At 28.8% G+C, this 22,609-nt stretch overlaps 2 protein-coding genes and 1 long non-coding RNA gene across 3 annotated transcripts; all 3 read right to left on the bottom strand.

Moving 5' to 3' along the window:
* Positions 1-1,540: 1,540 nt before the first annotated feature.
* On the bottom strand, positions 1,541-3,300 carry LOC138342319 (uncharacterized). Its single transcript, XM_069294652.1, has 4 exons — positions 3,265-3,300; positions 2,301-2,733; positions 2,047-2,131; positions 1,541-1,952 (listed from the first exon to the last, which is right to left on the bottom strand). Exons 1-4 carry the CDS (start codon positions 3,296-3,298, stop codon positions 1,794-1,796), a joined length of 711 nt encoding a protein of 236 aa, XP_069150753.1. The 5' UTR covers positions 3,299-3,300; the 3' UTR covers positions 1,541-1,793.
* A 6,779-nt stretch (positions 3,301-10,079) lies between these two features.
* Positions 10,080-11,719, bottom strand: LOC104645794 (uncharacterized). The gene is made up of 3 exons (XR_011215160.1): positions 11,683-11,719; positions 10,514-11,205; positions 10,080-10,416 (listed from the first exon to the last, which is right to left on the bottom strand). It is a non-coding gene; the product is annotated as an uncharacterized lncRNA (long non-coding RNA).
* Positions 11,720-17,766: 6,047 nt separating this feature from the next.
* LOC138342318 (uncharacterized) lies at positions 17,767-18,965 on the bottom strand. The gene is made up of 3 exons (XM_069294651.1): positions 18,460-18,965; positions 18,206-18,290; positions 17,767-18,111 (listed from the first exon to the last, which is right to left on the bottom strand). Exons 1-3 carry the CDS (start codon positions 18,924-18,926, stop codon positions 17,953-17,955), a joined length of 711 nt encoding a protein of 236 aa, XP_069150752.1. The 5' UTR covers positions 18,927-18,965; the 3' UTR covers positions 17,767-17,952.
* Between the last annotated feature and the right edge of the window lie 3,644 nt (positions 18,966-22,609).

Genomic DNA, 22,609 nt, shown 5'->3' with positions numbered 1-22,609 from the left:
AGTCAGTATCGAAACATTCTTGTGTGTCCTTACATGAGATCTCTTCTATAATGGCCACCTCAACCTCAACAACCCCCCACCACCCTCCTTAAAGTTACTTTTTAAGTTTGTTTTGACCTTAAGAAAAGGGTCTAAAGATATCATTAATAGTGTTTGAACATAGATGTAATTGTCAATGTGAAGATTAGCTAAAATACAAAATTAGTGTGTGAAAACTTCTTTTGGCATCTGATGAAGTCAGTTACAAATAATTAACACAACAAGCGTGTATTGTATAACTTATACAAGTCTTTTCTTTAGTAGTTAAGAACTTTATTAAATGAAGAGTAAATATTTTGAAAAAAGCTCAATAATTTTTTTAAGCTTTGAATTATTTATTTATATTAAACTATGAAAATGAGATTCAACTATTCACTTAATAAAAAATAGAAGGAATATAGATAAGCTTCAATGATCTTGAATTCAAAGGAGGATCTATAGTGTAAGGTGCGGATTTTTGGAAATTTGATAATTTTGCCATCGATTTCGTATTTATATTGATAAATTTATTAAATATCCGTTAGATGTCTAATTTGTGTGTATAAATAACCATTTATAATCTATTAATTTAAACTCAAAAAAAAAAACAATGAACTCAGCTGACTACATGGCGTTAAAATCTGAAATATATTTGGTAGGAATCTAGTAACCAAATTAATTTTTTGGTCAAGTGGTAGAAATAAAATTAAACTATCCTCCTTGATGACAGTTTGAATCTTTGGGGCACATATGATGGTAATTTTTTTTTCTCCATTCTATATTGCTTCTCCATTTTTGTTTTTTTATCTCTTAAGAAATTATTTATTACAAAATATATATATATATATATATATATATATATATATATATATATATATATATATATATATATATATATATACATATATACACACACACATACTTATTTACCACTCCTTTGACGGAAGAGGCTCCTCTCCAGTAATGGTCTCTCAGTTTTCTCAAGTGCTCTCTTATATAGTTAACACGTGTTTATTTAATTTTTTAATTGATTAAATTAATTTCTTGACTAAATATTATTAACCATGGTTATTAGTAATTATCTCTTTTCTCCTCTCTCATCTCTAATCTCTTTCTTTCTCACTTAATAGTGCAACAAACGTTTTCTCTCGTAAAAAAATTGTTTTGTTAACAACAAGTCACTGTTCCTTTTCATTAATTTCACACCATGATAAAAAAACAATTCAAAGGAAGAATTCGGGTTATAAAATTTACTTATAAGGTTCCAATATAATTAATTTATAATAAGGTCTTTTCATTTTTAATTTCTAGATGATATAGTCACACACACTTTAGTGAATTAACATGGTATAACTAGATCACATGAGGTCCTAATTAAGTCTAAGCCTTATCATTACTATGCATTATGATAAAGATTTTTCACATGCTTGGTTGGGGATTAAAAACACTAATATTCAAGCCCACACATGAAGAGGATCGAGGTATCGTTAATATATAATTAAAAACATAAAATTAGCTTACCTTTTCTCTGACAAATAACCTTTTTAAACTTAGAGATAATTTGATTAGTTTACATTTTAGTTGAAACTACTTCCTTATACATTATAAATTATCGCTTTACTTAATTAGTCTAATTAAGTTGCAAAGTTTCAATCAACCTAGGTTAGCTTAAACAGAAACAAGTTTCTTGTATAAGCATATACTTAATAAGGATTAATTAAAAGAACTTTTTATTTTGTTTTTTCCCTTGAGGAAATGAAAGAGACCAAAGGATTTCAACCAAGAATAAGGTCAAGAGAGATATCTGAACTGAGAGATAACTCCAAGGACATAGTGCTATAGGAGTCTTCCTCTTCAATCATTGAAGTTGCACTCTTATTTGGCAAATTGCTAATACCATATGCTCGCACGATTTTATTATCATTATCTCCATCCTGCCCAAACAAAAATAAAATTATCATTTGTAACTATATATGTCAAGTAAAGAAAGTTAATTAATAAAAGTGAATTAAGGATTTCGTTTATTACTCGAATAGTAATGGTTCCATCGAAGAAATCCCTAAACATGTAGCATCGTCCTTCCAATCCCATCTTCTTCTCTGGCATAGGTTTCCTGGAAGGGGTAAACATGTAATTTCATATATCATCATTGAAATTCAATACTAGCTCCGGAGTTATCTATTTTTCAGATTATTACAACATTAATGGTGTAAAAAATGTTCACACTAAAAAATAGTTCCATTTTTAACTGAAAAAAGGAAGAGAAGAAATATGAGACAAACCATGGAGGAGGAAAAACAGTAGAGCTGGAAGCAATTTTGTCCAAATAGTTAGTTGTTACAGTCGGATTAAGATGACCATCAAACACAGATTTTCCATTGTTATGATTGTAGCGATGAACAAGGTTTTCCTGTGGAAAATTCATTTGATCGGAACCATCAAACACAGCGGCTTTGCCATTGATACGACTGTAACGATGAACAAGGTTTCCCTGTGGAAAATTCATTTGATCGGAACCATCAAACACAGCGGCTTTGCCTTTGATATGATTGTAACCGTTAGCAAGGTTTCCCTGTGGAAAATTCATTTGATCGGAACCATCAATCATAGGGGCTTTGCCATTGATATGATTGTAACGATGAACAAGGTTTCCCTGAGGAATATTCATTGAATTTGAACCACCAATTCTCTTTATCTTTCTCCCATTTGCAACTTCTGCTTCAGTTAATTAAAAACCAAAAAGGTCAAATGAGTTGGTGGTAGACGTAATTAATTAACTCAATGGCGTTACATACTTATATGTGACAAAATTAAATCAATTTTGGTCTCCTTAACAATAAATCTAGCCTTAGAAAAAGTAGTTCTAAGTCCTTTTTTCAATTTTAGCAATCCTAAAGGTGATATGGAATCTGGCAAAACTCAAAAAGGCTAAAATGAAACATAAAAAAAATTCCTCAAATGGAACTTCAAATAACATTTTTTTTCTTGATTGCTTCACCGCTGGACTACTCATTTACTTTCTATTTTATCATCTTCTTAGCTAATAAAATCAAGTTTCAAGCGGTTGAAAAAAATCGCAAAATTTAAATTATGCACCTTAATCACTCCTCTAACTTTATATATATATATATATATATATATATATATATATATATATATATATATATATATATATATATATATATATACAAATTCATATAGAAGAAATGGAATTTGATGGAAAAAATTAAGTAAAAAGAGATATACCTTGCATCTCTTGATGTTTCAAGCTTCTGTACATCTGTTCATATCATAAAAATACATTTTCTTAAGGTGGAAAAAAAATAAAGAAGAACAAAATTAAAGGGTTAAGATTTGATAATTACCTGAAGGTGACTTTTAATGTGAGATATAGTAAGGCCCTTCACATCCATTATTTGTAGCACCATCTTTGGTGTTGCTCCTAATTATTAGTATATATATATACCAAATTATTAAGTCATCATGACATATAGATCCACTCCTCTTTTTTAATAGTGGAATGTAAAATCTTTAAAAAAGAAGAAGAAGAGAAAGTTAAGCTTACGATCAACTCCACCAAGATGATGAACATAATGCACAAAGTGGCGATGAAGATCATCACTCCCTCGGAGTCTTGGCATTCTTGGTTTAACGTATTCTCTTATGACAAATTCTGACGACTTATCGCTACTGCTGTTTCCTAGCTCCATGGATAAAGAATGGAGAATTTTTAGAGAATCATTCTGTGAAAAGATGAGAGGTTAGGAAGATAGCTAAGTTAGATGAAGAAATAAAGGAGTTATAAATCTAAGTTTTTAAGTATAAAGAAAAAACTAAAAAGGGAGATAAATATAACGGAGTTAGCTAGCTAGTCACTGTTGTCACCATTTTGTCTCTTTGTGTCAAGGCTTTTAAATTTACAATTAGGATTTTCTTACGTAAAAATTTTCCAAGTCTTGTGAATTTTGATTATGAAGCTGATTTTTTTTTTAAAAATTTTGTTCAACTTTGCACCCATAATTAGATGACTCTAAAAAAAAGGAAGAAAATGTATAAGGAATTGAAGCGTGTACTGTATGACTTATACAAGTCTTTTCTTTAGTAGTTAAGAACTTTATTAAATGAAGGGTAAATATTTTGAAAAAAGCTCAATAATTTTTTTAAACTTTGAATTATCCATTTATTTTAAACTATGAAAATGAGATTCAACTATTCACTTAATACAAAATAGAAGGAATATAGATAGGCTTCTATGATCTTGAATTTAAAGGAGGATCTATAGTGTAAGGTGCAGATTTTTGGAAATTTGATAATTTTTACATAGATTTTGTATTTATATTGACAAATTTATTTAATATTCGTTAGATGTCTAATTTGTGTGTATAACCATTTATAATCTATGAATATAAACTCAAAAAAGAAAATAGTGAACTCAGTGGGCGTTAAGATCTCTTATATATTTGGTAGAAATCTAGTAATAAAATTAATTTTTTGGTCAAGTGGTAGAAATAAAATCAAACTTTCTTAGATTTAGCTACCCTCCTTGATGAGGATTTGAATCTCTGGGGCACATATGATGATAGTTTTTTTTTCTCCATTCTTTATTACTTCTCCATTTTTGTTTTTTTTAATCTCTTTAGAAATTAAATACTACAAAAATAAAATAATTAATATATATATATATATATATATATCCTAATTTATCATTTCATTTCTTTTAGAGTCTTTATCTAGATAAATAATTCAATCTTTTGACGGAAGAGGCTCCTCTCCAGTAATGATCTCTCTAGTTTCTCCAAGTGCTCTCTTATATAGTTGACATGTGATTATTTAATTTTTTAATGGATCAGATTAATTTTCTTGACTAAATATTATTAGCGATGGTTTTTAGTAATTCTCTCTCTTCTCTCTTCTCTCAACTTTCATCTCTTTCTTTCTCACTTAATTATGCAACAAACATTTTCTCGTATACAAAAAATTGCTTTGTTAACAACAAATCACCTTTCCTTTTCATTAATTTCACACCGTGATAAAAGAAGACAAATTCAAAGGATGAATTAAGGTTATAAAATATAATAAATTCAATCCATGAGACTACTTATTTGAAGCTTGGTTCCACAAAACTCTATCGTCTTCTTCATAACATCATTTCTTTTTCAATTTGGAAATTTTGCAAAAATTAACTAAAAGATCTAGAAAGGGCACGAAAAATGGGTAGAAAAATATTTTTTCATATATTTTTTCGGTGAAATTCTCCATTTATTTTTTGGGTCTTCTTTTCTTGTAATAAATATGATTGTAATCTTTAATTGGGGCTAATCACTACATTTCAGTCTTTCTCTTGAGACTCTCCCTAGTTGTTCATATGTAAGTTTAAAACATTAATATATTGGTGTAATTTTAATTTTTAATTGTTTGATTTACACGAATGATGTTTGATTGCTCTATCTGTTTTTGGAGAATTTTGAATGGAACGAAGTAATTCTTTGCTGATTGAGAAGAGAATGGAAGGAGAGAGAATTGCTAATATCCATGACTAATGATATTTGGTGAAAAAAAAAGGTGAGAAAGTAAGAGATGAGAGGTGACAGAGAATTAGTAATAATAATGGTTAATGGTATCTGGTCAGAAAAATTAATCTGGTTCATTACAAAAATAAATAGACACATGTCAATTATATAAGATAACACTTGAAGAAACTAGAAAGATCATTACAGGAGAGGAGCCTCTTCCTTCCTTTGACTAACAGTGCACATGAAAAGAAAAAGATTTTCTTAGAACTAAACGATATTTAAGGTTTCAAAAAGAACAATTTTAAGTATGAAATGAGAAATTGAATTAATTCTATTTTGAATTGAATTTAATATAACTTTAATTCAGAACCAGTGGTTTCGGAACTCAAGTCTAGAGTCGTCAGGTGAGACATTCGGTTTACAAACCGAAAATCTATCTCCACAGCAAGCTCTTCAATTTAACCAGGTCCGGCACACTTTGGACTTCACACCGAAATTGTTGAGGCCCCGTGAAGACGGTTCTACTTCACTGGAAAGACGCGATACCCATTAGCAAGCATCTGGTGATCAACGATCTAGAAAGATTAAAAAGTCTTCTTTTTTAAAACTCTGTTAATAGAGTAGTAATACAAAAAGGGATCGACAAGGGGGTGCATAGGGGAGGAGGAAAGCAAAAACTCCAGCTTGAAGGTAACTAAAAAAAAGCTACAATTGACTGCACAATGATGAGGGTAGTGTCAAACTTTTCAGTTACTAATTGAAGTAAAAAAAAACCTAATCGAAACTGTTACATATATATGTTATAGGTTTGCCTGTGTAGTCAAACACAACTAATTACACATATTTATTTATTTTTATCCTTTTTATCCTACGGAATATGGAGTTAGAAAAAACTCCTAGGTCAAATACAACATAAAAAGATTCTTGAAGAAGTGACTATCTTTTTTAGATTGCATCACTGCACACATTTACTTACTTTTCTTTCAATAATTGAAAAATCATAGACTTCTCAATTCATACCACTGTTTACTCGGATAAAAATCATTCTCATATATATATATATATATATATATATATATATATATATATATATATATATATATATATATATATATATATATATATATATATATATATATATAAAGTTTCAAATTAGTCAATGAGTACTTATTTATACTACGATATGATGCGTCGGAGCAATTTTAAAATATAAAAACAAATTTGTGTGTTCTACGCACAAATTTGATAATTTTTTCATATATTCTGAATTTATATTGATAAATCTATTAAAATAATCGTTAAATATATAATTTGTGTATATAACCATTTATAATGTATGAATATAAACTCAAAAAAGAGAATAATGAACTTAGTACGTGGCATTAAGATTTCAAATATATTTAGTAAGAATCTAGTAACAAAATAATTTTTTGGTCAAATGGTAGAAATAAAATTAAACTTGCTTAGGTTTAGCTATCCTCCATCTGAAGGTTTGAACCTCTGGGACACATGATAATTATTTTATTATTTTTTTCTTCATTCTATATCGGTTCTCCATTTTTGTTTTTATCCCTTAAGAAATTATAAATTAAAAAAATATATATATTTTTAATAATTTTATTTTTTTTCTTCATTCTATATTAATTCTCCATTTTTGTTTTTATCCCTTAAGAAATTATAAATTTAAAAAAATATATATTTTTAATAATTTTTTATAATTTTTTTCTTCATTCTATATTAGTTCTCCATTTTTGTTTTTTATCCCTTAAGAAATTATAAATTAAAAAAAATATATATTTTAAATAATTTTATTATTTTTTTCTTCATTCTATATTAGTTCTCCATTTTTGTTTTTTATCACTTAAGAAATTATAAATTTTAAAAAAAATATATATTTTAATAATTTTATTTTTTTTCTTCATTCTATATTAAATTAAAAAAAAGAATTTTTTTACTAATTTACCGTTCCATTCCTAGAGCCTTTATCTAGACAAGTAATCCACTCCTTTGACTGACCGTGCACATGAAAAGAAAAAAAAATTCCTAGAACTAAACGATATTTACGATTAAAAAAGAACAATTGTCAGTATAAAATGAGAAATTTAATTAATTATATTTTGAATTGTAAATTGACAAAAAAAAAATGGAAATACAAATATTTTTATAATATAAACAAATAACGCTCTTTATTTCATTAATTACTTGTCTACTTTTTTTTGGGTTGTCCTTGTTGCTTGTCCATTTTGATAAATTAAGAAAATATCCCTTTTTTTTATCTATTATATCCTCAATTAATTACTTTTTGAAAATTTCAAGTTTTTTAATTCATGCACTTTATAATTAATAGGCTAAAATGATAAACTCATTTTATCAATCATCATTTTTTAATAGGTGTATCAATTAAAAACTGAACAAGTAATAAGATAACACGTTAAAAATCTATTAGGCATGTGGCTCATTCGTGATAATTTTTTTAAATATAATTAGATCGATCACAATATATCAAAATATATATGTTGCCTAATGTGGGTAAGCATGAATAATATGTAGAGTAGTGAATAAACATGAGAATTTGATTTTCTATATTTTATGGACGTAAATGTGAATGTAGTACTAGATTTTGAAAGAAATAAAGATGAGGAAAGCTAACTTACTCATAATTTAAGCAAGAAACTAATTACTAGAATTAAAATAAATTTGAGCTTTCTAAGATCGAAATACTTATCTCAAATCAAAATTAAAAAATCACAGTATATACTATATATATACACAAATTTAATCTTTTCTCTCCACAAATTTAATGTTATTCAGTCAATTAATTTAATTCAAAACAAAAAAAATGAACAATTCACTATATATAAAAAAATACAGTATATTATTGTACACACAAACTTTTATCTTGTACAGTAAATTAATTACATATCATATATTAGAAAGGGCAATCAATTTTCGATCCTATAATTTGACTTGAATTACTAATATTAGAGTAACAAATATGATTTTAGCGTAAAACTGAATTCATTATAAATTTGTGTGTAAATATTCCCTAGCCCTATCATCATATTAAAAAAAGATGAAGCCCATGATCATATTAAAAAAAGATGAGAGGTAGGTAAGATGGAAGGAATTCTATGCTATACAACAAAAAAAGAGAATTAGTCACGAGTCTGTTGTCATGTTTTGTCTACTTGTGTATCGAGGTTTTTTTTTCTTGCAAAAAATTGAGTTCATCTTGAAGAGAGTTTAATTTAACAGTAAGTCTTTTTGAATTTTGATTACAAAGAATAATTTCACGGAATTTTATGATATGTTCAACCTATAATTCATTATAGGATGAAAAATTTGTGAAAAAGGAAACACAAAATTATTCTGCTCATGGAAAGGCCAAAGGGTTGATTGAGATGATTTACCCAACAACAAATAAAGAATAGCCATCAATAGGCCATGATTGGACGCATACTTTCATTAATTGAACGATCAAGAGTATCTTACTCAATATATTTCTTGCTATAGATAACATTCGAATATAATAAAACATAAATTATTCTCGTAGGTGCAATTTGAAGTTACTACTATTATTTGTTCTAGTTCATAGAAACTAAACATATATAATTTATTTCTTGCTATAGATAACATTCGAATATAATAAAACATAAATTATTCTCCTAGGTGCAATTTGAAGTTACTACTATTATTTGTTCTAGTTCATAGAAACTAAACAGATATAATATATGTTCTTTGAACGAATTTATACTACTATATGGTATGTTTTAGCGATCTTTTATTAATAATTAGTGAGTTTAAGTTCAACGGTAGTGAATATCATTTTTAATTGTTGCATCACCTCCCTCACCTAGGTCACCTTCAATTTCATCATTAGGATTATTTCCACAATTATCTTCAAACCCTTCATTAATACCAGAACCTAATTCACTTCAACTTCCCGTTCCAGTTCCAGCTCAAGCACTACTTGTTCCACCATTTCCAGCTAAAGGACCAAAACTACTTCCAAAAGGACCTCTAATACTATCACTTAATCCACCAACGCCGGCTCCTAAACCAAATGGAGGCGTAATTGCACCTACAACACCACCAAAACCACCAAAAAAGGCAATAAAAGGTGCTAAAACTATTCATTCTGTTCATCAGCTGATGCTTATGGTTTTTCCTTCATTGCAATTAGGCTCCTCGCGTTTATAGGGTAAGCAATTAGGCTCCTCGCGTTTAACTTCTAGATGATATAGTCACACACACTTTAATTAATTAACATGGTATAGATCAGAACGGATGAGGTCCTAATTAAGTCTAAGCCTTACCATTACTATTCATTATTTAAAAGATTTTTCACATGCTTGATTAGGAAATAGAAACACTAATATTCAAGGCCACACATGAAGGGGATCGAGGTGTTGTAAATATATAATTGAAAACATAAAATTAGCTTACCCTTTCTCTAACTTATAACCTTTTTAAACTTTTAGATAAGTCGATTAACATACATTTCAGTTGAAACTAAACCCTTATACATCATAAAACATCACTGCACCTTTAACAGTCTCAGATGGATTATAAAACTAATTAAGTTACAAAGTTTTACCTAACCTAGCTAAGCTAGGTTAGTTTAAGCAAAAACAAGAAGGTTACTTCCTTGTACTAGCATATACTTGATAAGGATTAACTAAAATAGTTTTTTTTTCCTTAAGGAGATAATAGAGACCAAATGATTTTAACCAAGGGTGAGGTCAAGAGAGATATATGAACTGAGAGATAGCTCCAAGGACATACTGCTATGGGAGTCTTCCTCTTCAATCATTGAAGTTGCACTGTTATTTGGCAAATTGCTAATACCATATGCTCGCACGATTTCATTATCATCATCTCTATCCTGCCAAAATAAAAATAAAAAATTCTCATTTGTAACTATATATGTCAAGTAAAGAAAGTTAATTAATAAAAAGTGAATAAATGATTTCGTTTATTACTCGAATAGTAATGGTTCCATCGAAGAAATCCCTAAACATGTAGTATCGTCCTTCCAATCCCATCTTCTTCTCTGGCATAGATTTTCTAGAAAGGGTAAACATGTAATTTCATATATCATCATTGAAATTCAATACTAGCTCCAGAGTTATATCTCTTATTTTTTAGGTTATTACGACATTGATGATGTAAAAAGTGTTCACACTCAAAATAGTTCCCATTTTTAATAGGAAAAAGAAAGAGAAGAAAAATGAGACGAACCATGGAGGAGGAAAAGCAGTAGAGCTAGAAGGAATTTTGTCCAAATAGTTAGTTGTTACAGTCGGATTAAGATAACCATCAAACACAGATTTGCCATTGTTATGATTGTAACGATGAACAAGGTTTCCCTGTGGAAAATTCATTTCATCGGAACCATTAAATATGGGGGCTTTGCCATTGTTATGATTGTAACAATGAACAAGGTTTCCCTGAGAAAAATTCATTTGATCAGAACCATCAAACATGGCAGCTTTGCTTTTGATATGATTGTAACGATGAACAAGGTTTCGTTGAGGAAAATTCATTCGATCAGAACCATCAAACATGGCAGCTTTGCCTTTGATATGATTGTGACGACGAACAAGGTTTCGCTGAGGAATATTCATTGAATCTGAACCATCAATTCTGTTTCTCTTTTTCCCATTTGCAGCTTCTGCTTCAGTTAATTAAAAATCAAAAAAGGTCAAATGAGTTGGTGGTAGATATAATTAATTAACTCAATGGCATTACATACTTATGTGTGACAAAATTAAATCAATTTTGGTCTCCCTAACAATAGATCTAGCCTTAGTAGAAGAGGTTCTAAGTCCTTTTTCAATTTTAGTTAACCTGAAGGTGATATGGAATCAGGCAAAACTCAAAAAAAGGCTTAAATGAAACAAAAAAAAATCCTCAAATGGAACTTCTAATAATATTTTTTTGATTGCATCACCGCTTGCTACTCATGTACTTTCTATTTATCATCTTCTTAGATAATAAAATCAAGTTTCAAGCGATTGAATTTTTTTTCTTTGTGAAATTTAAATTATGCACCTTAATCACTCCTTTAATTATATAATATATATATACAAAATCATACAGAAGAAATGAAATTTGATAAAAAAAGATTTAAGTAAATAGGGATATATACCTTGCATCTCTTGATGTTTCATGTTTTTGTACATCTGTTCATATCATAAAAATACATTTTCTTAAGCCACCAAAACGGTGGAAAAAAGAGAAAAATAACAAAATTAAAGAGTTATGATTTGTTAATTACCTGAAGGTGACTCTTAATGTGAGATATGGTAAGGCCCTTCACATCCATTATTTGTAGCACCCTCTTTGGTGTTGCTCCTAATTATTAGTATATATATATATATATATATGTACCATAACAAATTCAGTAATAAATTATATAAAGATATATATATGTACCAAATTATTAAGTCATCTTGATATATAGGTTCACTCTTCTTTTTTAATAGAGGAATGTAAAATCTTTATATAATATATATAAAAAGAGAGAGTTAAGCTTACGGTCAACTCCACCAAGACGCTCAACAACATACACAAAGCGGCAATGAAGATCATGTGTCCATCGGAGTCTTGGCATTGTGGATTTAACATATGTTCTTATAGCAAACTCTGATGATTTATCATTACTTCTATATTCTAGCTCCATGGATAAAGAAGGAGAATTTTCAGAGAATTCCAACCCTTTCATCATTTTGTTAAAAAGATGAGAGATTAAGAAGATAGGTAAGCTTAGATGAAGAGAGGAAGGAGTTATAAGTCTATGTTTTTAAGTATACAAAAAAACTAAAAAGGAAGTAAGTAATAAATATTCTGAATTTCTCATTATTTAATAGGATTTTCTTTGTTTGAAGTCAATATGCAAATATTCTTGTATGCCTTTACATGAGATCTCTTCTATAAGGGCCACCTCAACCTCAACAACCACCCACCACCCTCCGTAAAGTCACCTTTTAAGTTTTTTTTAACCTTAAAAAATGGTCTAAAGATATCATTAATTGTGTTTGAACATTAATGTAATCGGTAATGTGAAGATTAGCTAAAATACAGGCTAGTGTGTGAAAACCTCTTTTGGCATTTGTGAAGTCAGTTACAAATAATAACACAACAAGCGTGTACTGTTTGACTTATACAAGTCTTTTCACTAGTAGTTAAGAACTTTATTAAATGAAGGATATAAATATTATGAAAAAAGCTCAATAATTTTTTTTAACTTTGAATTATTCATTTATTTTAAACTAAGAAAAAGGGATTCAACAATTCACTTAATAAAAAATAGAAGGAATATAGATAAGTTTCTATGATCTTGAATTCAAAGGCAGGTCTATGGTGTAAGGTGCGGATTTTTGAAAATTCAATAATTTTTACATAGATTTCATATTTATATTGATAGATATATTAATATACGTTAGATCTATAATTTATGTATATAATCATTTATAATCTATGAATTTAAATTAAAAAAAGAAAACAATAAACTCAGCTGACTACATGGCTTTAAAATCTGAATATATTTGGTAGGAATCTAGTAACAAAATTAATTTTTTTGTCAAGTGGTGGAAATAAAATTAAACTTTCTTAGATTTAGCTATCCTTGATGAGGGTTTGAATTTCTGGGGCACATGTGATGATTATTTTATTTTAGTTTTCTCCATTTTATATTACTTCTCCATTTCTATTTTTTACCTCTTAAGAATTTATATATATATATACTAATTTAACATTCCATTCCTTTTAGAGCCTTTATCTAGAGAAATAATCCACTTCTTTGACGGAAGAGGCTCTTCTCCAATTTCTTCAAGTGTTATTTTATATAGTTGACATGTGTCTATTTAATTTTTTAATTGATCATATTAATTTTCTTAAGTAAATATCATTAACCATGGTTATGAGTAGGTAATTCTCTCTCCTCTATCATCTCTTTCTTTCTTACTTGTTTTGACCAAATATCATTAGTCATGGTTATTAGTAATTCTCTCTCCTTTCATTCCTTTCTCAATCAGCAAAAAATACTTCTTCCCCTTCAAAACTCACCAGAAAATAGATTGAAATTTGGGAGAGTGACAAACCAAATTTGGGAGAGGAGAGAGAGGAGAACGAAAATATATGTATTCATACAATTTTCTCTCATTTTATATATTTGAGTTTGTATAAAAGCGAGAGAGGCGAGGGAGACTGCCACCGAAAAGAGAGTGGCGAGCGAGATTCCACCAGAGAGAGGTGAAAATAGAAATAAGTTGCTATAGGGTACAGTTAAATCAAACTATATTTATAGCATTTATTTGAATTAATAGTTTGCTATTATATACAATTTTCCCAAAAACATTTCACTTAATTAATATAATAGTACTCCACAGTATGCATTGAAAAATATATATACTTTCTTCGTTTTAGCTAATTATGTGAATCTATCTAATTTGATTATCTCGCAATCTAAAAAAAAAAGATTGAAATTTTTACATGTCATAATAAGATATTACAAACTTGTGATTCTAATCATGTCATATCATTTTTGTGGTTGTAATTAGAGTTATTCATTAAGGATAAATTAGAAAAATTCAAATTAAATTATTTCCAAATTTATTATAAACTTGTGATTCTAATCCTCTTCACATTACTCTATCCTAAATACACAATAAAAGTTTGTTACATGTAATTCATTCGCAATAACTTTATCAAATAATTTAATAGATCGATCAAAACGCAACATATATATCAAAATTATGTCGGCCCCACAGGCAAATGTAGTCTATAAAAAGATTATACTATATTCGTTAGCTAATTAATTCCTCAAACATGGTATTGACAAATTAAAAGTTTTGCATACGCCATTTATTATATTATATTGAGTTAGAGCTAGACTAGACAACAAATCATATTTGTGATTTTTCTGAAATTCATGATAGGATGACAAACTTTGCATGTCATTTTTTATCATTTCTGTCCCAATATAGTAAGTAAAATGGAGTATATGTAGTTTTAGAGTAGGTGCATAAATTCGAATTATCTTACGTAAGTATTAGTGGAAGGATGGAATTAGGAAACGTAGCTAAATTATAGTACGTAAATGGACAAAAATATAATCCTTGCTGGAACAAGTCGTAAGCATGAATAATGAACACACTCCAGTTATTTCAGAAAATTAAAACTCCATGGAATTGTTGGAGTGTTCGAATAGGCCTTGTTCATTTATTAAAATTCCGATATAAGAGATGATGTCACAACAGACGTGAAAATAGGATTTTAAATTAGTGTCTAGTTAATTTTGAACTGTAATATAAGTATGTACATGTGAAAATAGAGTATAAATTAAGGGTGTGTTTGGTATGAAGGAAAATGTTTTTCTGAAAAATAAGTAGATTTATGACTTATTTTCTGATGCTTGGTTGGTGAGTAGAATTTTTTTTTAGAAAATAATTTTTACTGTTTAATTCATGAACGAAAAATATTTTTTAGTGTTACTAGAGTAGAAAATAATTTTTGAAATTGAGAATAGTTTTATAAAAAAATTAATTTTTTTGGGGGTGGGAGGGGGGCTATAGGGGGCTGGCGGGGTGGGGTAGGGGTAAAAAAAATATTTTTTAAAAATAAAATTATTTTGTTATGGGGGATGGTGGACAGGCAGAGGGTGATAGGGGTATGGATTAAAAAATAAAAATTTGAAGTTGAAAAATATTTTTTTAAAATAATTTTTTTTTTGGGTGTGTGTATGAGGGAGGTTGCTGCTCCAGGTGATGGTGGTGGTGGGGTTGGGGGTTGGAGGCTAGAATTGAAAAAAAATATAAAATTGAAATTGAAAATATTTTTTAAAAGTAAACTAAAAATTTATTTTGAGAGGTGAAGTAGGTGGGGAGATCGGAGGCAAAGGTAAAAAAAATTAAAGTTTGAAGTCGAAAATATTTTTAAAAAATAAATTTAATTTTTTAGAAATTGATATTTTTTAAAGGAAATGCAATTTGAAGTTGGATGAGAGTTTTGGAAAATGTTTTCCTTAACTTTTGAAGGGAAGTCATTTTCTTTAATTTTAAGGAAAATGAATTGATTTAGAAAATATTTTTCATAATTTTTTTCCCAAACAAATATAAAAAAATTAAAAAATATTTTCTTAAAAATATTTTTCTTCCTACCAAACACACCGTAAGTTGGAATGTTATACAATCTCTTTTTGTTTGTGGTCATGATGAGTGATGACCATTAATAGCTTAGGAGTAGTAATTAGGCCCAAAGGAACAAGTACTATTTAGGTAACATTGGGCTGAACTGTTCCCCTGAATCAACTATAAATCAAAGACCAATTACTCAAGAATATTTTCTCTTGTTGTAGTATGTAAGACCTATTAGATGAGAGAGAGTTACTCGAGTAGTAAGTATCCTTGACTTTCACTCTGAAGGTTGTGAGTTAAGGTCATTAAGGAGTTATTCGTGTTAGGTGTTAAAAGGTGTGAATATAAAATGAAGAGTTGTAATTTTAATGAAAAATTGTGACTTTTATAAAAAAATTGCGATTTTTATAAAAAGTAATGACCTGTCCGAAAGATTGTGACTTTTCCAAAGGTTTATGACTTTTCCGGTAAGGGCCAATAAGAATTTTTTCGCGCTACCCTTTGTTTTCTATAAATTGAGTGTTTTCTCTCATTTTAATAATATAATTTGTAGACTTCTTTTCAACTACTAAATTTAGAATTCTAAGTTTACTTTACTGTCGTTGAGTGGCTCGCTGACACTAGCGTTTTGGGGTAGCAATACACTGGGATTGAGATCATTCTATCTTGGGAGGACATCTTACAAATCAAATCTCGGATACTAGAGGGAAATAAATTCCTTAAAGGGACACCGTGCATTTAGTGGCTTGATCTTCTTTTTGTCTTTCTAGATTCTAGTATGTGTCACATATTTTAGATTTGTGAATTAATTTTTGTCTATCTGTTTTTCACTGGTTCATTAAACTTCGGTAACTTCGTGTTTCTGCAAAGTTTGTTAGAATCAATAAGATTTTTTAAACACAGACTGACAACATTTCTTATTGAAAAAAAATTCGTCTATTTTTTCTAATCTGTTTCTGATTTTAGTTTCTCAACTAGTTTTAATTTTCTAGTTGTGAAAATGTTCTTTAACTTTGTTATGTCTTACCAAGTTCTTAAAATATTGTTCCAAGTATATCTTAGGAATACAAGATGAACAACAACTCGAATGACCTTAAAGTAAAGAAAGTTATTCTCAACTAATCTCTGTAGATTTAACCAAAAGTTTGGGGAAAAAATAATGAGATGTGAAATGATACAGTTCAACAATTAAACACATGATACAAATATATATAGAAAGAAAAGAAGAGACTAGTTATAAGTCATAGCTCAAACTCAGTTTCATTAACTTTTCCCAGATTAAATCTTTCCCTTAGCTTACATTGAGATATATATATATATATATATATATATATATATATATATATATATATATATATATATATATATATATACACACACACTAATTTACCATTCCATTCCTTTTAGAGTCTTTATTTAAAAAATTAATCCACTCCTTTGACGGAAGAGGCTCCTCTCCAGTAATGATCTCTCAGTCTTCTCAAGTCCTCTCTTATATAGTTGACATGTGTCTATTTAATTTTTTAATTGATCAGATTAATTTTCTTGACTAAATACTATTAACCATGGTTATTAGTAATTATCTCTTCTCTCCTCTCTCATATCTAATCTCTTTCTTTCTCACTTAATAGTGCAACAAACATTTTATCTCGTAAAAAAATTGTTTTGTTAACAACAAGTCACTGTTCCTTTTCATTAATTTCACACCATGATAAAAAACAATTCAAAGGAAGAATTTGGGTTATAATATTTAATTATAAGGTTCTATATAATTAATTTATAATAAGGTCTTTTCATTTTTAATTTCTAGATGATATAGTCAAACACACTTTAGTTAATTAACATGGTATAGATCAGAACACATGAGGTCCTAATTAAGTCTTAGCCTTACCATTACTATGCATTATGATAAAGATTTTTCACATGCTTGGTGGGGGATTAGAAACACTAATATTCAAGCCCAAATATGAAGAGGATCGAGGTGTCGTAAATATATAATTAAAAACATAAAATTAGCTTACCTTTTCTCTGACTTATAACCTTTTTAAACTTAGAGATAAGTTGATTAACTTACATTTCAGTTGAAACTACACCCTTATACATTATAAATTATCGCTGCACCTTTAATCTAATTAAGTTGAAAAGTTTCAATTAACCTAGCTAAGCTAGGTTAGTTTAAACAGCAACAAGTTTCTTATATTAGCATATATTTAATAAGGATTAACTAAAAGAGCTTTTTTTTTGTTTTTTTCCCTTGAGGAAATGGAAGAGACCAAAGGATTTCAACCAAGAGTAAGGTCAAGAGAGATATCTGAACTGAGAGATAGCTCCAAGGACATAGTGCTATGGGAGTCTTCCTCTTCAATCATTGAAGTTGCACTCTTATTTGGCAAATTGCTAATACCATATGCTCGCACGATTTTATTATCATCATCTCCATCCTGCCCAAAGAAAAATAAAATTCTCATTTGTAACTATATATGTCAAGTAAAGAAAGTTAATTAATAAAAGTGAATTAAGGATTTCGTTTATTACTCGAATAGTAATGGTTCCATCGAAGAAATCCCTAAACATGTAGCATCGTCCTTCCAATCCCATCTTCTTCTCTGGCATAGGTTTCCTGGAAGGGGTAAACATGTAATTTCATATATCATCATTGAAATTCAATACTAGCTCCAAAGTTATCTATTTTTCAGATTATTACAACATTGATGGTGTAAAAAATGTTCACACTAAAAAATAGTTCCATTTTTAACAGAAAAAAGGAAGAGAAGAAAAATGAGACAAACCATGGAGGAGGAAAAACAGTAGAGCTGGAAGCAATTTTTTCCAAATAGTTAGTTGTTACAGTCGGATTAAGATGACCATCAAACACAGATTTGCCATTGTTATGATTGTAACGTTGAACAAGGTTTCCCTGTGGAAAATTCATTTGATTGGAACCATTAATTATGGGGGCTTTGCCGTTGTTATGATTGTAGCAATGAACAAGGTTTCCCTGTGAAATATTCATTTGATTGGAACCATTAAATATAGGGGCTTTTCTATTGTTATGATTGTAACAATGAATAAGGTTTCCCTGAGGAAAATTCATTTGATTTGAACCATCAAACATGGCAGCTTTGCCTTTGATATGATTGTAACCATTAACAAGGTTTCCCTGTGGAAAATTCATTTGATCAGAACCATCAATCACAGCGGCTTTTCCATTGATATGATTGTAACGATGAACAAGGTTTGCCCAAAGATTATTCATTGAATCTGAAGCATCAATTCTGTTTCTCTTTCTCCCATTTGCAGCTTCTGCTTCAGTTAATTTAAAACCAAAAAAGGTCAAATGAGTTGGTGGTAGACATAATTAATTAACTCAATGGTGTTTCATACTTATATGTGACAAAATTAAATTAATTTTGGTCTCCCTAACAATAAATCTAGCCTTAGAAAAAGTAGTTCTAAGTCCTTTTTTCCATTTTAGCACTCATAAAGGTGATCTGGAATGAGGCAAAACTCAAAAAGACTAAAATGAAACATAAATAAAAATTCCTCAAATGGAACTTCAAATAACATTTTTTTTCTTGATTGCTTCGCCGCTCACTACTCATTTACTTTCTATTTTATCATCTTCTTAGATAATAAAATCAAGTTTCAAGCGGTTGAAAAAAAAATCGCAAAATTTAAATTATGCACCTTAATCACTCCTTTAATTTAATATATATATATATATATATATATATATATATATATATATAAAACTAGTACATACAAAATTATATAGAAGAAATGGAATTTGATGGAAAAAATTAAGTAAAAAGGGATATATACCTTGCATCTCCTGATGTTTCAAGCTTCTGTACATCTGTTCATATCATAAAAATACATTTTCTTAAGACGGAAAAAATAAATAAAAAAGAACAAAATTAAAGGATTAAGATCTGATAATTACCTGAAGGTGACTCTTAATGTGAGATATAGTCACACCCTTCACATTCATTATTTGTAGCACCATCTTTGGTGTTGCTCCTAATTATTAGTATATATATATATACCAGATTATCAAGTCATCATGATATATAGATCCACTCCTCTTTTTTAATAGTGGAATGCAAAATCTTAAAAAAAAAAGAGAGAGAAAGAGAGAATGTTAAGCTTACGATCAACTCCACCAAGATGATCAACAGCATGCACAAAGCGGCGATGAAGATCATCAGTCCATCGGAGTCTTGGCATTTTGGGTTTAACATACGCTCTTATGAAAAACTCTGATGATTTATCGCTATTGTTGTTTCCTAACTCCATGGATAAAGAAGGAGAATTTTCAGAGAATTATTCTGTGAAAAGATGAGAGGTTAGGAAGATACCTAAGTTATATGAAAGGAGAAAGGTGTTATAAGTCTATGTTTTTATTTATACAAAAAAAAAAAAGGAGTAATAAATATAAGAGAGTAATAAATATAAGGGAGCTAGCTAGCTAGTCAGTGTCTTCACATTTTTGTCTACTTGTATCAAGGCTTTTAAATTTACAAAGAGGATTTTCTTACATAAAAATTTTCCAAGTCTTATGAATTTTTATTATGAAGCTGATTTATTATTATTTTTTGTTTAATTTTGCACTCACAATTAGATGACTTTAAAAAAAAGGTAGAAAATGTAGTATTATTAAAAACATTCTGAATTTCTTATTACTTTATAGGACATTATATTCTTTCTTTGAAGTCAGTATCGAAACATTCTGTGTGTCCTTACATGAGATCTCTTCTATAATGGCCACCTCAACCTCAACAACCCCACACCACCATCCTTAAAGTTACTTTTTAAGTTTGTTTGACCTTAAAAAAGGGTCTAAAGATATCATTAATAGGGTTTGAACTTAGATGTAATCGTCAATGTGAAGATTAGCTAAAATACAAAATTAGTGTGTGAAAACTTTTTTTGATATCTGGTGAAGTCAGTTACAAATAATTAACACAACAAGCGTGTACTGTATGACTTATACAAGTCTTTTCTTTAGTAGTTAACAATTTTATTAAAAGAAGGGTAAATATTTTGAAAAAAGCTCAATAATTTTTTTAAACTTTGAATTATTCATCTATTTTAAACTATGAAAATGAGATTCAACTATTCACTTAATAAAAAATAGAAGGAATATAGATAAGCTTCTATGATCTTGAATTCAAAGGAGGATCTATAATGTAAGGTGCGGATTTTTAGAAATTTGATAATTTTTTACATCGATTTCATATTTATATTGATAAATTTATTAAATATCCGTTAGATGTCTAATTTGTGTGTATAACCATTTCATTCCTTTTAGAGTCTTTATCTAGAGAAATAATTTAATCTTTTGACGGAAGAGGCTCCTCTCCAGTAATGATCTCTCTAGTTTCTCCAAGTGGTCTCTTATATAGTTGACATGTGATTATTTAATTTTTTAATGAATCAAATTAATTTTCTTGACTAAATATCATTAGCGATGGTTATTAGTAATTCTCTCTCTTCTCTCCTCTCTCAACTTTCATCTCTTTCTTCCTCACTTAATTATGCAACAAACATTTTCTCCTATAAAAAAATTTGCTTTGTTAACAACAAGTCACTTTTCCTTTTCATTAATTTCACACCGTGATAAAAGAAGACAAATTCAAAGAATAAATTTAGGTTATAAAATTTAATAAATTCAACCCATGAGACTACTACTTTGAAGCTTGGTTCCACAAAACTCTATCGTCTTCTTCGTAACATCATTTTTTTTCAATTCGGATTTTTTGCAAAAACTAACTAAAAGATATAGAAAGGGCACAAAAAATGGATAGAAAAATATTTTTTCATCTATTTTCGGTGAAATTCTCTATTTATTTTTTGAATCTTCTTTTCTTGAGGTATTTATAATTGTAATCTTTAATTGGGGCTAATCATTACATTTCAGTTTCTCTCTTTTGAGACTCTCCCTAGTTTTTCATATGTAAGTGTAAAAACATTAACATATTGATGTAATTTTAATTTTTAATTGTTTGATTTACACGAATGATGTTTGATTGCTCTATTTTTCGGAGAATTTTGAATGGAAAGAAGTAATTCTTTGCTGATTGAGAAAAGAATGAAAGGAGAGAGAATTGCTAATAACCATGACTAATGATATTTGGTAAAAAAAAAAAAATAGGTGAGAAAATAACAGATGAGAGGTGATAGAGAATTAGTAATAATAATGGTTAATGGTATCTGGTCACAAAAATTAATCCGGTTCATTACAAAAATAAATAGACACATGTCAATTATATAAGATAACACTCGAAGAAACTAGAAACATCATTGCAGGAGAGGAGCCTCTTCCTTCCTTTGACTAACAGTGCACGTGAAAAGAAAAAGATTTTCTTAGAACTAAACAATATTTAAGGTTTCAAAAAGAACAATTTTAAGTATGAAATGAGAAATTGAATTAATTCTATTTTGAATTGAATTTGATATAACTTTAATTTAGAACCAGTGGTTTAGGAACTCAAGTCTAGAGTCGTCAGGTGAGACATTCGGTTTACAAATCAAAAATCTATCTCCACAGCAAGCTCTTCAATTTAACCAGGTCCGGCACGCTTTGGACTTCACACCGAAATCGTTGAAGCCCCGTGAAAACGGTTCTACTTCACTGGAAAAACGCAATACCCATTAGCAAGAATCTGGTGATCAACGATCCAGAAAGATTAAAAAGTCTTTTTTTTAAAAAAACTCTGTTAATAGAGTGTGATACAAAAAGGGATCGACAAGGGGGTGCATAGGGGAGGAGGAAAGCAAAAACTCCAGCTTGAAGGTAACTAAAAAAAAAGCTACAATTGACTGCACAATGATGAGGGTAGTGTCAAACTTTTCAGTTACTAATTGAAGTCAAAAAAACCTTATCGAAACTGTTACATATATATGTTAAAGGTTTTCCTGTGTAGTCAAACACAACTA

Source organism: Solanum lycopersicum, chromosome 2, assembly GCF_036512215.1.
Source record: "Solanum lycopersicum chromosome 2, SLM_r2.1".
Taxonomy (NCBI): domain Eukaryota; kingdom Viridiplantae; phylum Streptophyta; class Magnoliopsida; order Solanales; family Solanaceae; genus Solanum; species Solanum lycopersicum.
Note: the sequence above shows the minus strand (reverse complement) of the source record. Positions and strands in the feature narration are given on the sequence as shown.